The following is a 19,879-nucleotide window of genomic DNA, read 5'->3' on the forward strand; positions in this document are numbered from 1 at the left end:
GTCGAGAATTAACAATACTTCTGACTAACCCATCCGGGATAAATGTCGTAGCATTTTCATTGCAGAGACAATAACACTCCAATTTTAATTTAAGTGAAGGACTTTCACTAAAACAGACGTTGTCTGTACGGTTATCATAACTAGAGTAATGCAATTTAGCAGACTTCTGAGAGACAAGTTACTGACAACTTTGGGGCCATGCCTCTTTTGAATAAATTTTGTATAAACTTCCAAAAATGAGTTCGACAAGTTTTGATTGGCGAAAATTCCTAAAGGACCCAGTGTCGTGATTGCACTGGATTCTTATTTCCCTCGTTATTCCGGTTCATTCTTGTTTGTAAACATTCCAATTGTTCGGTTCGCGAACTCGCATTGTAATGAACTACTGGATAATCAACCTATTGGGAGAACCCACGGCAATAGAAAAAGGTAACATTAAGAAAATCACGGGATCTTACCACGTTTTATTTCTTACTATACAATTCCCTATGTTTCTATAGTATTACAACAGCCATAATTAAGGGTAAACTGAAGAGTAGCAGGTAGATAGGTAAGGCAGGTAGGTAAATTATGAGCAGACATATTTATCAACCTTCAAACGTCTTTGTTCATATGTAATATACATACATATATGTATGTATATAATAAAACAATTAAATTTTTACGAGGCGAAAACTGACTGTTTTGTGAATTAATTACTATTTTTTTCTTATTAATTTCAAATATAATTTTTAATTAATTAAATAATAAAATAATAGCGCGCTTTGAAATGCTATAAATTTATTTGTTTTTGATATTAGAGTATTTGAGTTTTATTTACAAATATATTTCTATTAAGTAATATTATATTATTTGTGCTTTTTATACTTGTACAGTTGTAGAGTTGTACTATATAGTTATTGTATCAAATATGAGAATGGAAATGACAAACCAATACACATTAAAATAAATTTATGTAGTGTATTATAAATTTAAAAATTAAAATAAATATTTCTTTTTGCCTTTTGACTATTTATAAATAACTTTGTCTACTAAATTCCATGACATGTTTTAAGTTACTAAATTTAATATTTTATAATTTTTTATTTGTTGAGCGTTTCGAAACCACTAAAGGGTTTTTCGTAATACTGCGACAAATACAACTTTATGTCTCCAAATATATGTAATATTTCTATAAAAGTTAACTGCTAGTATTTGCGTAAGTACCAGAGAAACATATAGACCAATATATCCAGTCAATAAAGACCTTTAAAATTATACGACAATACCCCGGCAATCGCCCATTTTATGAGACGGTGTCGAGGGGTGGGAGGTCACCTTAATTTTGATTTTGTATTCTCAAGGCGACACGATTCCAGTCTTAGAACAAAAGCTGGAGCAAATATTGCTTTATGTAGACTTTAGACCTACAGAATAGAGTTCGTTATTGTTCAGCAAGTATTTCGACTCTAAAGTGATATTGGGTGTTGAAAGACAGTAATTGGTATAGAGACGCTCTTATATGTATTTGTTTCAACTATTTTTAATTGTTGATATTTCTTATTCATAATGCTACATGGTAAAATTTTTTTCACTTAATTTCCAGTATTATTATTTAACTTAAAAATAAATCTTCCGTCATTTTCGTTACATATTGATAATATTATATTAATATGATATAAATATTGGTATGCAGAATAATATATGAAAATATTTAAAAAAAAATTATACTCTATAAAAATTATACTACATATAAGCGAGCTAAAATAATAGTAAAGTAACATAAAGAGATAGGATATATCCCTCTCGACTCTCTCTCTCTCTCTCATATACACACATGAGAAAGAATTCCTAGTATACACTCATATTAAATAAAGAACTTCCAAAATAATATTACTTCAAAGTGCCTACAGAGTATTTACTTGTCTTGGATCAAAAATAATCTAATCATATCAGGCACCACAATGTAGTCTCGAACCAAGCAGAAATACTAATAATAACGTATATATATATATATATATGCATTTATTGTAAATATATAAAATACATAGGTCCAACAAAACGCTACGTTTTTACAAATACACATGTTTTTATTCATAAATAAGATTATTTGTATTGGTAATCTCGTATTAATATCATGCGCAGAATCCAATCTGCGACCATCGGTGACTACCAAGGAAATATCGTGTTAAAAGTGTAACTGTGTCAAAATTCAAATAATAGTTGAATAGCAACTCTACCACTTTCGCTGTGATATCGCTGGCAGTTTTATCACGCGTTTGGCAGTCGGCACCGCACTTACATTTGCCATGGTGCAACCGAGCTTCTGAAATATGAAAATTGAATCTTGTTACCCATGTTTCTGGGACGTCTTGCACTGTTCGACTTATTCACTCGGTTTAAAGTTTGAGAATTTTAGACGTCATAAACGAATATTTACCACCTTTTTTTAAACAATTTAATGTCTAAACCTTAATTTGAAAGTAGATTAAATATAGGCAATAAATAAATAGTAATAACAGTTTTTTTCTTAATTTTTAAAACATTTCAATTACATTTTGTTATTGGCATAATGAAAACATCATCATCATCATTTCAGCCCGGACGAACTGGTGAACAAAGGCCTCCCCAAAAAATCTCCACGACGATCGGTCCTGCGCTGCTCGCAATCAATGCTTTCCAGCGATCTTGTTCGTCAGTCCACCTTGTCGGAGGCCTTCCCACGCTGCGTCTTTCGGTCCGCGGTCGCCACTCGAGGACTTTACTGCCCCTATAATGAAATACCAAAACTAAATTAAACAATGATACTTAGTAAGTTCCTGTACTATGTAGTGGATTATATAACTAAAAGGTATACCTGAATATTTATTTTTTGTGAATTTATCTATTCATATCTGAAAAGCTATTAATGGAGGTCCTTATCAACGTAGTTATCCAAACAATATTTTTTTAAATTATTAATCGTATCTACATTTGTCGATGCTAATATCTGGTAGAACGTATTATGTTAATTTCATTGACAGAATAGAACAGAATAAATCTTTATTGCTAACTGCGTCTGTAGAGAATTTGTAGGTCATATAACAATATAGATATAGTATATGTAATAATAATAATATACATTTATTTAGCAAAAGGGCAGAACAGTTAATTATTATATGTATCAACAATTACAACACATTCATCATACTATATGTATATCATTTTCATTTTTGTAATCCACTCACCACTTCCTATGTCACGCTGTATTTCATTGACTGGAATTGGCCTTTCTTCTCTAATTAACATACTAAAAATATATTCAATGTGAAATAAAGAATCTGTATGAAATTTGTACGAATTTAATATTTCCAATTGCTAATAAAGTATATTTGTATTCAGTGTAAAATAAATTTTTCCTTCAGTAAATTAAGAAACTTTGTAAATTCTTCCGACAATATCATCTGTTACAAGTGCGAGCTAGAAATTTTACTTTTGATCAAATGAAATTCCGTAACGAATCTAACGGCTTTCATTCATTTTTTTATTTCAGAGTTCATTCTAGACATTGCGTGAAAATGTTTCTAGAACTGCTTCTAAAAGTTAATAGCATTATTTTATACGTAACATACATATTTTGTTACAATTTTAAAAGACGGTACGCTAAAACAGTAATAAAAATAAATTTTAATCATTCCAAATTGGTTTTGGAATGAATAAAATTACTTTATATACCAACTATAATATTTTATATAGTACAAGCAAAGTTCCACGAAATTACGAAGAAAGATGTTTCTTATTTTAGCTCGTGTAAGTAAGAGAACTATAATAACAAAACAATAAATGTTTATCGAGGTAGATTTTATAACATAATGTATATATAGTTATTATCTAATTCACCTGCCAACAAGTTTATTTTGTAAACTGTGTTTCTGTAGAAAAGTGCGATAAGAAGGATATAGAAGGTATCTTAGTATCATATCTCCAAAATGAAAGCGCATGAGTGGTATCGCGGTCATCACATGATAACGTGATGATCGTATATTATATACGTTATTAACTTGTTTTATCTTTCCTAACATAGACTGTTGTCTAATTAAAACCATTGATTTGACAGTCTTGATGGTCTAATGGTTTAGGTCCAGGGATCAATTCATGTGTATTGATTATTTAACCCATTTAATTACTTTTTATTTTAATATCGCAATTAGTTAATTAAATAAAAAAACTACCTTTTTCACGTTCATTTGTAGCAGATTTATGAAACAGAGGATTTAAACGAACTCCAACGTTTCATTGGAAATGGTTTAAAAATTCCAACATAATCCTGCTGTGCACTGTAACTTGAAGAGAACTATGTTAAAATACTCCAGTTTGTAAAAATACTGTATTCAATTACGTCTTTCTGTAAACAATTATGTCCAACTAGCTGTGCCCGCGGTTTCACCTACAGCCTACGTGTTATTCTGATGTATAAGCTATATTATTGTATAGGTTTATTAAAATCCGTTCAGTACTTTTTACATGAACGCAAAGATGTTTATTTAGTTATTAACCAATTATATCATTTACATAGTACGTAATACATCATACATTCAGTACTTTTTGTATGAAATATAACAAATATCCACCCATATATCTACCATCTATCCATATCCATACTCACAAACTTTCACGTTTATATTATTACTAAAATAAGATGTCTATGTCTATTCATTAGCGCAAAATTGAACTAAATTTACCTTATTTTCTATTTGTGAATATGTATAAATATGTACTAATTTAAGGTAGACTTCATATACGATTGTCTCACCTGTTTTAGCCGCCACGTAGCTTTCTTTGATAAAATTTTGAAATCCTAGTCACCTGAGTAGCATAAGTGATTACGGTCGTTACGTGATAACATGATGTCATAATGCTGTTCATTTATTTATAGATAAGATAGATCTGATAGACCTTCAGATTCAGATCAATTGTAGTTGCATATAAAAATCTTATTTTAGTAAAAAAATTTCGTGTTAGTAGAGTTTATTTGAGTAAAAATACAGTTGTTGAATACTGGTTAAATGCTAAGAGGAACCCATGACCCCGTGCACCATAGCGAGCGAAGTACATTACGAGACTGACAAGTTGCCTCTTCCAGGAAGGGCGAGTATCCGTGGGTGTTCCACTATTAGAAAAAATAGCATGTTAATCCATGGTGCTATAGTAGTGCTATTCCTATGTACAGGCGATGTTTAGTTACTTGCAATACAGCTTCTTTGCCATTCTAATTAAATACATTTTATTTTCCTTAATCTTTAACTTTTCAATTGTATGTACATGTCGTATCTCAGAATTGACCACATCATAAAACAGTCTATATATTATCATGGTCAACCTATATTAATAGTATTCATAGCTCAAACCATACATACCAAAAAATAATAAAAAAAGTGGATCCTGAAACAATTTGGCCGTTAATTAGTTAAGTACTAATAACTTTGTAATATTACTAATTGTACATTTTGGCCACGGCATTTGAGTACGATTACTATCAATTATAATAATAATAATAATATTCTCATGGATACACGTATTGCCTCGAGCGGAGTCGACTTGGTGCTGTTTCTCTACAAGACTTATAACAGTTATTATATGTCGGACACTATACTCCTTCTAACAAGACAACGAGCATAGATTAGTTCACGGTAGAGAAACTAAATTATTAAAAAATGAGAAACTAAATTATCATCATTATTTTAAATTTTTGTTACTAACTGGAAAGTTTGTGAGCATGAATGAATGAGTGGAGGTTTGTTACTCTTTAATAACTGTTGAACGAATTTTGATAAAACTTACAGTAATATAGCTAATGCATCAGAATAATATACGCTATAATTTAAAAATATATTATTATAATAAAATTATAATAAATATATATTAATATATTATATTTGGCGAAATATAAAGATAAATGTCAAGTAAGTATGATGTGCAGACAAAGTTGCGCGGAATAGATAGTATGTTATACATTAATATTAAAAAAATTATAAACAAGTAATAAAATTATTTGAAATTTCATATGTAATATTTTGTATTTATTCTTACAATTTGACTATAAGAGATTGCTATAAGTTACAAAGCTGCCTTTTGCTCTGAAAAATTATGCAGTGTTCTTTTATTTTTCAGAGCACATTACATAAATTTATCATTATTATTATCTATTTTTTAGTGTTCTCGATATATTATTATTATTACTCTGTTTCACATTACTCTACATCAAGCGAAGGAACGGCTCAAAGACATAACGGGTGGCTACAATATCGTTGCACAGGACTCTGTCAGCAATTCAGTAGCAAGTACAAGCCACTTTGCACCATATTATATCGTCTGTAAGGGACAATATAGATAAAAACTCCCCAGTATGCACTTTCTCGTGAATTTCCTTTGGTAAATTTATATTCACTAACTCAAGAATCTCATTCGGACATTCAATATATTACTCAAAATATTATTAAATAATCTTGTGAGGAAATTTACGAGTTTGTATTGGTGTTATTTTATAACCTATTGAATAAATAAAGCATTCTCTGAAACTTGTTTATCAAAAATCAGTCATATACTTATTTGACAGATTTTTATACAATACATTTAATTTGTTTTTCCGTACCAGGAATGGCAACCTGACAGCACATAACAAAAATATTTATTCATATGTGATATTTTACCAGCTTATAAACGTCAAGTATTTTTTATTTTATATTACTGTCATAATGTGAGGCATGTGGGACCATTGATGAGTTACTATTCTAGAAGGCTAAAGTGTCCTCCAATTTCAGCTACAATAGGTAAGACAAAAGCAGCCGCAAATGACTCTGTACAAATTTGATAAAATATCCCTATATTCATGAAAAAAAACCTGGGAATTATTTGATTGTATTAATTAATATCATGTGTTACTCTTGCAAGTTCAGAAAATAGATTGAATAAAAAGTAAATAATGTTCGATATTTTACATATTCATGAGGGCTTAGTACATACATTATATATAGCACTGTAAATTAAACCTAAAATAAATGGCATTAGTATATTCTTCAACTTACCTTATTTCATTGCAATTGCATTTCAATTCAGCGACTTCGATTGCAAAACTCAATCTCAGCCGCTATCCAGAGCACTAAAAGATAACTAGCAACAAAAACTTAGCCAAGTCTTACTTCCTTCGCTTTAACGGTTTGATTGCTAAAAGTTTTTTTTTATAAGAACTCTATAAATCTTTCGGTATCTATGTAGCCCTCCTTTTAAACGAATTCAAAAAAGAAAGATATTATCAATTCTTTTATATATTTTTTTTGCTTCTTTGGACAATTTAGTACCTACCTGTTGATAGTTTTGTGGTTTATCATATGGCCTCATCGTCCAAAAGAGGCGAGTTGAATTCCCGCACAATAAAATCAATCAACAATAATAATAAGAACTGTTTGTATTAATTTGGATGTTTTCTTATGCTTATGTAAATTAACTGAAAAAGGGTATTTTAGTATTCATATTAGTTTTGACATGTAGTACTTATGCATAAAGTTATACTTTGGATTGATATAGAGCTGTGTAATGTACCTATGGCTATTTTTTTATTTACAAATTTCAGTCAGACACAAAGCAGCTTCATAAAGATAGTTTCTTGATGAAGCTAGAAGTAGGTGTTTTAGTTGGAAGGCAGTGAGATTACAATATACGGAAGCACAATATTTTAGTCCTCGGTATTAGCAACATATGAAGGGTACTACAGGCGTCCCATGGTAACGTGATATTTGTGGCCACCTGTTGAACGTCAGCATTTCCAGTTATATAAAGAAAAAAATAAAATAATTCATATTCTCGTAAGACACTCAATAACGTGTTAACGTTCAAATTCAAATTCAAATTCAAAAATCATTTATTCATGTAGGACATTTTAGCCGCTTATGTACGTCAAATTTTTACATTATAATTTTATTTTTTCCCTACCGTCCAGTTCGGTATATAGATCCAATTGAGAAGAACTGGCAAGAAACTCAATTGAATTACTTTTTTTTTAAAGCCAGTTTATTTACAATGTATTTTTATATAGGTGTCTATGTCTAACATTAAATGAAAATTCAGTGCATGAACAACTATTGCCATGCACACTCGTCATTCAAGTAATCGTTTACTGAGTAATAGGCTTTGCTCAGTAAATATGATTTAACAGATGTTTTGAATTTATTTAAAGGTACCAACATATCCTTTGGTATCTTATTGTAAATTTTTATACCTATTCCCATAAAAGACCTATTAAGTTCATTTAAGCGTTGAACAATAACATTAAGACTTGTGTGGCTCTACAAGGCTCCTGGCGTGAGCATACCAAAACGAATTCCCTTCGAACCTTTTGAAATATCGTTAGTAAATTAATTGGAAGGGGTAGGGTTCTTACTTAACTGAGTTTTAATTAACGACCGTGGAGTTGAAATTGATTAGATTCGGTTAATGTTACGCAATTTGGCAACCGCGTGTTATATATTAGAAGCACATTGTCGTTAGCGTCGGCTAACATGTCGATTACTAATTTACCTACTACCTATGTGCGTTAATTATTGAATTATTTTAAGGGTTTCTTTTAAGGGACGCCATAAAATAAAGAGAGATCGGTATGATCTCTCTTTATTTTATACCCAAGCATGTCAATCCTAAAATGTCATCCTAACAATACAACATCACGGCTTACATCTTAGAAGCTGTAATTACAGGAATTGTCAACTGTTAATAATGAACAATATACATATAGATTTATTTTTTACTTCCCTAATCGACATAAGTCATTTTTGTCACAAATATTGACTTTACGGAACATTTTTGTTACACTTCTTATGCACATAAATAAAAATTAAAAACTTTGAAAAATTTCATAAACTCGACGATTATTTTATATATGATACTTTTTTATACTCGGTGGTCTAGCGGTGTAGCACACCGCTTTACGTCCGATGGTCGCGGATTCGATTCCTCGCAAGGCACAAACATTTGTATTCATGAGTATGATTGTTTGTATCGGTCTGGGTGTTTTCTATGTATAATATGTATGTATTAACAAAAAAATATATGTCTATGTATATGTATCAGTTATCTAGTACCCATAACACAACTTTAGCTGCCTAAACTTGGGTCTAGATGGCGCTGTGTGAATTGTCCTGAGATTATTACTATTATAATATGATTTCCATAACATAATTACACCGTATTGAAAATCGTTAGCAAAATTGTACGTCTGTGTGTACGTTTATAATAACTGCTAATTGCTGATGTTAGTAATTAGAGTTTCCAGCGAGATCGAAGAATGGCGTCTTATTGTCCTCATGTTTTAAATATTTGTGTAATTTCCACAGAAACTCGTCTCTCTTTGATACATTGTAATATGTGTCTTTAGTAATTTAGTAAAAGGTTAAAAGCTAAGTTAGATACAGTTTATCAAAATGTTATATAATCAGTATTGCTAACTTATAGTACTTAATATAAAATTCATTTTGTTAACTTAAATTAAATCTATACTAATAAGTGAAGGCCTCAGCGGTCTAGCGATTTTGTACGCCACTTTACTTCCGATGATCGCAATTTCGATTCTTCGCACGGTACAAACATTTTATTTTTATTCATGAGTATGACTGTTTGTATTGCTCTGGGTGTTTTCTATGTATATTATGTACGTATTTATAAGAAAAGTATTTATCAGTTGTCTAGTACCCTTAACACAAACTCTGCTTACCATGGGACTAGATGGCGCTGTGTTAATTGTCCAGGGGTTATTTATTTGTAATAAATAATAAATAAGAGAGTTTGGGTATTTTATTATGAGAAAGTTGACTCCATTACTACTACAATTATTTTGAGAGAAAAATATGTATAATGGACCGCCACGCTATCGAAAAAATCGTAAATATAAATTTGTGAAATGACTGAACTACGAAAACCTTTTCGATGATTATTATAAAAAATATTTAGAAGTATATTTATATTTATTAATGGGTCGTCTCAATGAAGTATTTTTTCATAGTAAATTGTAAATAATATATATTCTTGCCATATCATTAAAAGATTTGAAAAAATTATATATGCAAATATTTTTCCCTTCTTTTTATACACAAATTTATTAATCATTCTACCCCGTCAAGGATCTAGCGTGAAGTTTGATAAATAATAATTAAAAATAGATTTTTTTTAATTAGCGTGTCCGGCAAATTTTGTATATACATACTGAAAATATTCCCATAAGGGATGGATATAAAGAAGTTAGGGATTAAAACAAAAAAGTTTACGCAAAATTAATTAAAATTTTGGGTTAGACTTTATAATTAATCAGGCACTTATTAGCATAGTTACTGTAGGCTGAAAGGAATAAATATCATACAAATGTATATAATTATTTATTTAATGGAGTCAAGACTTAACAATGATGATTTATGATGAATCACTGACTGAGCGCGGCGCTTAAATTATGAAATAATAAAATATATATTACACATCTATAAAAAACATCGAAATGCAAATTATTTTTTTAAATTTCCTAATTGTCGCAAGTTTCTTGGTCATTCTTCTTGTAATGTGTCTGCGTTCTGAATGAGTGGTACAACAAAAAATAAGACATCAAAAGTTCTTCTATTAAGTTTATTTGAACAATTATTATTTCTGTTTCTAATTAATATTACTGATATCAATACAGAAATACGTACGTTGTAATTGTGAATCAAACTGCTGGTGATAGGTGTGATCAGAGTCAAGGACAAAGCATGCATCCACGGCCTCCAACTTATCATTAAGTTCGCCTGGTCACATTTTCCTTCCTATTTCTGCCAGAACTGAATTCTGCGTATTATTAAAACCTCTCTAAACTACAGACATCTCTGATATAGTGTAATATATTCACATGTAATATAAAGTATTATAGATTTCTGCAGTTTGTAGTCGTAATATAACAAATATAAACAATCAAACTCATAAATACAAATAATCGTTTTATGCGAGGATTCGAAACCGGGACCAACGCTGGATTACCAAGCCCATCAATATGTTAACTTAATTATTTAACAATTAAATTAATTGAAACCGATTAAGTGCAACGACGTAGCAAATACCCATGAGGACACAATTCTCATTAGCGTTCGTATTGTCCCAGCTATTATTTTGAGTACCCGTCTCCATACACTATCAGAAAATACTATAATTAATAATAAAATAAAAAAAACTATAATTGTTGCTCACTTTGTTGTCACCCACAAATTAAACATAACGATACTTTAATTTCTTTATTTTATGTAATTGCAATGTCAAAGAATCTATATACTAGACAGCATCACGGACATCACGTTATCATGTAATACTAATCATGTGTTGCTAATCTAGAGGATAAGCTGTTAAGTCTCTTATATATAGAAACAGTTTACTATGCAATTTATATAATAGGTGAGACTGAAGTAAGCTACAAATGCAGACTAGTTTTTACAGACTCTACTTTGCTATATTTTTCTTTTTAAGAGAGTTATTACCTTTTAAAGAGTTTTACAACCCCAACTATAAGCCCTAAAAAAGATTTATGTAATTTTATTTTTCTGGTTTTTTATACTTAAAGTTTCTCTATGTGATCGTATCAAATGCCGAGATCCGCTGAAGAACCGGTGCCCAACATAGCCCGAAGAGTTGCGAAACTGAAGGCAACGATTTTATTTTTTGTAAATACATACATAATATACATAGGAAACACCCAGGCCGATATAAACAATCATGGTCATGAATACAAATGTCTGGACCGTGCGAGCAATCGAACCCGAGACTATCGGAAGTAAAGTGGTGTGCTAAACCACCGAGGCCGTATTATTATAATATTTTTTATTCTCCACTGACTATTGACTATTAGCAAATTAGTTATGTGTAATGTATAAGTGTCTAAATGTGTAAACTGATATTACAAATTAAAAATATATATATGTAATGTCTACTAATCTGCAAATAACATTCACTTAGAAGTAAGTTAGATAAAGTCAATTCTAGTCACGTATTCCAAGTGTTTTCTACTATAAACTTCAGCTTTGAGCTGGACTAGGCTATACTTGTTCTTTTTTAATTGAAACTCATCTAACACTTCGTGAGTTGAATACGCATTCAAAGCTAATTAAAATATTATTGACCGAGGCAGACTTTATACAAAATGACCCAAGTCTCATCTATTTCAGAGCTAGCAATTTGCTTTGTAAGCTGTTTTAATTTAAAGAACAATGAATTTACAGAGTACGAAATCATGATTGATTTAACGACTTTGGTGAAAGCACATCGCTTTACTTTCGATGGTCGCAGATTCCATTCCTCACCATGTAAAACATTTGTATTTATGACTGTTTGTATCGGTCTGGGTGTTTTTATGTGTATAATGTGTGTATTTTTAAAAAAATGAGGCCTTCGTTACTCAGAAGGGTCTTGGTCATGAATACAAATATGGTAACGAGATGCTGGAGAGAATGCTACGTGATGTTCTCTTTCATTTTCTTGTGGATCTGCATTACCCAATAAGCTGACTGCCCTCCTGATGGTAAGTGATAAACATTGCCTGTATACACGAACAGCACTTTCATTGCCATATCTCAATATTTAATAAAATCAAAGCAACCTGCCTGGCGACTGAACTTCCTGGATAGAGGTACCCACTTATTTTACTAAGTCTACTTCTGTTGTATATAGACAATGGTTGACACCGGCTACTACATATTTTATAAATCTAATTAATATAACTGCGACATTTTATTACATATTGTTTTTTTATAGCTAGATTGTTTTAAAATATAATACGGGCAGTATACTAAACTCTTGGGTACATTCGGAATACTTAATAAGGTCACCTATAATTCAAAACTTGATGTCACTTGTAAAACTGAAAACACGCGTACTGGAAGGTCGAATTTCCTCTCCGTCTTATCTTATGCATGAGCTGAAGTTTAACTTGGCAGCTTGAATCTCTGGGGCTTATCTTTTGTAAGAAATTTGGCTTGGTTATTTTTAATTTTACTAGAGACATCACAAGCGCAGGCATTCTTACACTACAAGGCGTCATCCAGTTTTAAATGACGTTGTTGGAATAAATACTTTTGCGGATTTAATACCTTCATAGAATTGCCTCTAATTAGCAAATATTTAAATTAATATAAACCTACATGGTTTTTAAAATTACATGAACATATTTCTGTTAACATTTATGTATGCAAACAAATAAACAGAGCTTTTCACTAATTACATATGAAAGTATAGTAACTATGTAATCTATAAAAAATAATTGTAAAATTTTTATCTGTCTCTCTTTGTTCATGTTAATCTCTAAAACGGTTTCACCGATTTTAATGGGACTTGCTCTCACAGATAGTTAATTTTATAAAGAATAACTTAGGCTACTTTTACTTTACATTTTTTATATAAATAGTTCGTTCCCAGGCGGACGAAGTCGCGGATAAGAGCCAGGATAAATCATTTTATTCAGCATCATTATTGGTATAATTAATGGCATGGCTCAGGACTGACAACGCATGAGGGAAACTATGGGCGACACATAGTGCTGTACCTGTATTTAGGCAATGGTTACTACTTACCATGACGTGTGCCATTAGCTCATTTCGCATGGGGAGTACATATACAGTTCATTGCAAGCAATATACTCTACAAGTCGACCAATCTCGGTCAGCCCTGGATTCATCTCTGTAAATCCTTGTGAATTCGTTAGATTACGCTTGATTTCTTTCCCATCCTATCTAACCCATTTCATATTTGTCGTATAAAAAAAAGAAAACCTTGAAGCCACTGCTAGCATTTCTTGTTATTTATTTGTTTGTAAATATTCTGGTCTTAATCATATTTGTACTCACGATCTTGCTACCAAGACAAAGTAGTAAATCACTAAGCTAACAAGGTCTTAAGAGCTAGTAATTACCTATTTCGTAGTATTTACAAAAGTATTGTTCGAATCGAAACTTGTTGTATCGAAACTCAAGTTACGAACTCCGTGCCTAATAAATTATTAAATTCGTTTAATTCCACAAAATGGGCCTCTCTATTGTTTGTTTTACGAGTATTGTTCCGATTTTCTGTGAAAACAATCCTTGTTTGGCATGCTTCACCGAAAATCAATGTAGGGAAAGTTATAATTCGCAAATTTTATTGGTTCCCTCAGACCTTTGTTTGTTGAGAGAACATTGTTAATGGTTGCCAGTTTAACTGGAAAACACTTACCTCAGATTGTACTAGCCTCTTCCTATTAATTTTCTCATATGGAATGATTTTGTTTCCGGTCAAATAACTATTTTATTTACGTATTATTGCCATAAAATTTAAAGAGTTAACAACGATTTAATATTTAAAATTAAAATTATTTTAATTCGTTTTATTAAATCGTTCAAAATTCAAATTAATATTCAAAATTCAAAATCGTTATATTAGTATTTACAAATGTTAAATGTTCTAATAAATTATTGAAGTTAAAAATCTGATATATTTTACATTAGACTGCCGTAATTTTTTTACACAAAAAAAATATACTCTATTTTTATTTAGGTATTTAATTTTCTTTCCAATACAAAAGTTATTTTAATTTAGGTATATATATTAATAAAAATAACAATATAGACAGACTAAAATATTAATGGGAAGTCCGATCGACTAAACAAATCTACTGAAACAGATCAATATTATTTTCTTCCATCTATATAAATATAATCATATTGGGATATATTGGATGTAAATGCCAATACGAGTTCTTTTGCGCACTTAATCTAATATTTGTCATTCTTCGGTTACCGAACCTCGGTATTTCATTGTTCATTTTATATTTTTCATCAAACAAAATCTTCAAATAACCATCAAATATTAATATTTTGACGTCCTCGGTGATCTAGCGGTTTAGAATGGTCGCAGGTTCGATTCCTCACACGGCACAAACATGGCATTCATGAGTATGATTGTTTGTATCGGTCTAGTATTTTCTATGTATTTAAAAAAATATATATATGTCTATGTATTTGTATCAGTTATGTAGTACCCTTAAACAAGCTTTATCTAGGTTAACTTGGGTCTAGATGGCGCTGTGTGAATTGTCCTGAGATTATTATTATACCCGAGTAAGATGTACCTTAAACAAATATACATTAAATACTTCTTTTTGTGATTTTATTTTTGGATATGCTAAGCCAGACGAAGTCAGCGCCGAGTCGCTAGTTTCTTATAAATGGAAGAGAGAGAAACAAGTAAAGAAAATCTGCCATAAAAATTTCAAAGACGCTTACCTTTCATGCTTTCAAGAATTCAATTGGTATTACTCGTCGCACATACTTTACGGTTTAATAAAGAGATTCCCATGTCGGCAGTAAATCACATGGTACCTACATTCAGAGCTTTATCACGATTTCCAGCCAGATTTTAAAAATAAAACTTAAAAATTAATTCTTTTTCGTCCACAAGAAAATAGTTAAATTACATACCTATTAACAAGGCGTGAGTGAGGTATATATACCTAATATTGAAAAATAAATATTTAAATCATAATTGACAACGATAACGTTATTTACCATATATGTGTATATATATGTAGAAGCAATAAACGTTTTAGCAATCGTTGTTACAATTTAGCTAAATTAAATGAAATTAGTATTAGTTTAACATTTTTAATTGCAACTCCACTCTTATTAGTCATAGCGTTATGTTATATAGCTGAGGACACTCAAAAATTACATGGCTTTCTATTGCTAAAAGAATCTTCAACTAGATCCAGAGATTTACCCCTACAACCTACAACAAACTCAGAGACTTTACCTCTCTATAATATTAGTATAGAGATATCTTGGTAATCAAGCGAATGGTCATCTGATGGTAAACGCTTACCGTAACCTATAGTTTTAAAGATATGAAGTATCATGTGCGCGTTTTTGACTCTTTAGAATATTTATATATTCTAAAGAGTCAAAAAGTCCTTATTAAAAAACCCCACGCTATGGTTTCCAGGAAAAACCTCAGGAAATTGTCAGCAAACAACCCGTCTGAAAATTCTCTCTCTGCCTAGCCTTCCCATTTCATTTGGGGCTCATATAAGTTCTGAAAACTGAATTCAGAAATTACAGAAAATATTGTTATTATGTACTTATAGAACAATATATAATGATTTTTATATGTAACAATAGAACTTCATTTTAAATAGGTATTCATAAGTTCCAAGAACATTGGATTTTCTATTCGCATCGTTCGTAAAAGATTTTATATTATAGAATGATTTATAAAGCTAACTTATTTGGATAACATGAGGTTTCTTTAATCCTATTACACTGGGATTAATGCGAATTTCTTACGCTTCAAGCCACAAGATATTCCTTTCAAAAATGATTACATGAAAATTATTTTTATTTTTATGTAAATAAAAATATTTAAATGAGGTACAAAGTCGAGCACGTGGATGCCTTTGTCCCACCTATTAAGCTATCGAGCTGATATCAATCAGCTTACTAATCATAGTAAGCTACAGTTTTATTTAAAGTGTGAGATATAGCAGCGTAATTACAGGATACAAAGATATGTTACTTTTGTCCTCCCGAATGGCAATGCATAAGCATTACCTCAGCCGTCACTTGACAATGTAAACTCCGCGGTACAATTCATATAGACGACGGTTATCATATGTTTGTTACTCCATTTGCAGAATTAAAAAAATACTATTATACTACAGGCATTTGTATATAAAATCAAAATAATAATAAAAAACACATTTTATTATACATATTAAATGCAATTTATTATCTACTAACAACAATGCGATAATTGCACTACAAAATTCAAACGTACAAATATAAAAAACACTATACCCTATACCGTCGTATTTACATATAGATAGTTAAAAGTGTAGAGTTACAACACAACAATTACAATTTATTTTACATACTACAAGGAGAATATTATATTAATTGCACTTGCAACCATATGATAAAATATAGGGACACATACTCCTCTACCTTCACAGTATCTACTGTTCAGTTTACTCGTAATTATAAACACTGAAACTCTACTGAAGTATTCGTTTTGCTATTACTATTTTATAGCAGCTTTATTAATCAATGATACGCCTAAATATCATTAGTTAGACTACATCGAAAATAAGTACTTGATTATATTGATCCTGTCAATCGGGTTTTTAAGCTTTTTATTCCACGTTCTTTAATTATTCTGATTAAGGACCAAATACTAGTGTATAACAACATGCTTAGCGTTAATATTAACAGAATTACAAAATTAATATTTACAAAATACAATTTCATTGTTAAAGCGTCACGGTTGCCAACCGTACAAAAATCCTCGTAAAACTACTACATTATTGGTCTTCGGTCTGTTTAATTTCATCACTATTTAAACACTATGTTCTGATGATAATATATGATTTTTTATAAGATTGTTTATTTAATGGTACGAGGCCAAATGTTTTAAGGTTGGCAAGCCTGGGTAGCCTCCAATTAGTATAATTTTCCTTAGTCATCAGATTATATTAGCATACAATATATTATCAAATATTAAAACAAATTATATTTTAGTACACGAAATTAATCCTATTACAATTCCTGTAGAATATTTCAATTAGTATATTTAAATCTATTTTTTTCAAATAACAACCAGGAACAATATAATCGTAATATAGTTAACTTTGTTTAACAATGCACAGCATGAAATAATTATAATCGAAAAACTTATGAAAATGAAATAATTATAATCGAAAAAATTAAAAACCGGTCATATTTGAGTTCGACTCAGTCTATTTATTAGGCCACTAATACACGTGTAACTATTTTTTGCAAACAGATTGGAATAAAAAACAAAAAATGTGAGTGAAGCTTACTACATCACATCGAATCCAAATCACTTACGCTGTTTCTGATATTAGCGCATACAAACCCACATACAAAAATTCTTACAATAAATGTTTTAAATTTTATTGCGTTTATAAGATTCCCCAAATAACATTATTTTTTATAATATTCATTATTAAGCCTGTATGTTTTAAAGTCTCTCACTAGAAAATATAATACACAACCGTTTCGATCAGATGAAACTCCATAAACGGAGAGTTAAGTAAAATGCTCTTTTATCGAACTATTTTATACTGTTGTTGCTGTACGAGCAACTCTACTACGACGAGACTCTGTACGAACAAGTCTTTATAGCCTCACTGGGCGAAAAAAGGAAGGCCAACACCTGCCCAACAGATAAGATCGCTAGGGGTTCGAACCTCAACTATGGGCGTCTTAGTTTCAATCCCCGTTTGAATTGAAATTAAAACGTATGGAACTAAATACCGCTTGATCCTTTCTGCCTACCCTGTAAGATACTGAAACAAGTATAAATAGATTAGCATTGTCAGTCCAATAGTAACAAGGTTAGTTCCATTCAATATTAAGACATTATATATGAAATTAGAACATATTTCAAATACATAAGGCTTCTTTTGCAAAGTACTAGTATGTTTTTATAAATTGATTGAGCACATCGTCCTTTTCAGTTTCAGATACTACATGTATACCAAACTTCACGCTGATTGGTTTAGCCCATAAAGCGGCAAGAGGACACGCATACAAATACACTTACACATTTATATTAGTAAGTATACCAACGATATAACAATTCACTTCTCTACTAAATATAATTTAAATGATAGGGTTTGTTCTGTATCTTTCATATAGAAATCTTCTGTAGGAGCGTCGGCCTCTTAATGTTCTCTTGTCCCTCGCAGGAGATATCCTACTTTGTGGAGGATGTTGCCAATCTGGACATCTGTAAAATGAATAAAACAAGCATATTTGTTTACTAGAATTTCGGATCTTACATTAATAACTATTATGTTGTTACATTATATAATATCAAATCAATTCAAAATATTTTTATTCCTGTAGGTCTATAACAGACTATTATGCTATGTCAAATTCTACCGTCAGTTCGGAGTGAATTCGAGCTGAGGAGAACTGACAAGATCCTCAGCTCTTGTTCATTTCAAATGACCTTTTACATGTTTACAAAAATACAAATTCATATTTAAATTAAAATTTAGGAGAAATTGAGTGACCACCAGCATATGCTATTGCAATTTTGTCAATAGGAAATAGTGTAATCAGTGTCCGCAACCCGAACAGACCAGTACCTACAAGCAGCACCTCTTCACGAATATGACGTATTGTCATGTATATATTTATACAATTATTATGTACGTGTCTTTGTTACTAACTCCACCGAACTAACAGCTGGATCGATTTGCTTGAAATTTTGTGTATATTTCAAAATTGTTTTTGGATGGCTTAAAAACTTGACCTGGAGCTGCTTTTTTTGGCTAGAACTATGTCTGCCAAGTCGAGTAGCATAATATAAGTATAAATTAATGATATAATAGTATTACTCTATTTAAGAGTACAGTAAAGAATTATGTATGTATTCATAATACGTGATATATTCCTCGAAAATGTATAATGCAATTGTACGTTTTAAATATATTGTATGCAATGTAAGTACTTATGTATTTGACTAGAATCTATAATAACACGTAAAATCCCCATAATTTTAACAAGCAGTCTTGAGGAAAACGGTGCTGAATTTAACATTTTAATTTAAATTGTTTTATATACTTAGTTTTATTACAAATACAATATGTAGTTTGTTTTCTTAAATAACATTTATGTTGGTTGTTTGTTTAGGTGCTTTGAAATATTTATTTTGTTATTTCGAAACTAAATAAATATTAACCTAATTAATAGCCAACGCCTTTATATTAATACGCATTAACGTCATAATATATCGAATATATTCTCTACTAGCTGTACACGCGACTTCGTCCGTGTGGAATTTAACTTTATTTTTCTAAAATAAAAGTAGC

General features: G+C 30.5%; 1 protein-coding gene across 1 annotated transcript in view; it reads right to left on the reverse strand.

The window, feature by feature from the left end:
* Positions 1-18,173: 18,173 nt before the first annotated feature.
* The window catches only part of LOC131850181 (slit homolog 3 protein), a 103,802-nt gene continuing 102,096 nt past the window's right edge, over positions 18,174-19,879 (reverse strand). The window contains exon 17 of the mRNA XM_059200353.1: positions 18,174-18,789. Within this exon, the coding sequence (XP_059056336.1) occupies positions 18,663-18,789 (127 nt within the window). The 3' untranslated portion in view covers positions 18,174-18,662. The remainder of the gene's footprint in view (positions 18,790-19,879) is intronic.

Source organism: Achroia grisella, unplaced genomic scaffold (genome assembly GCF_030625045.1).
Source record: "Achroia grisella isolate CSIRO2021 unplaced genomic scaffold, CSIRO_AGI_Agris_v1 utg702, whole genome shotgun sequence".
NCBI lineage: Eukaryota > Metazoa > Arthropoda > Insecta > Lepidoptera > Pyralidae > Achroia > Achroia grisella.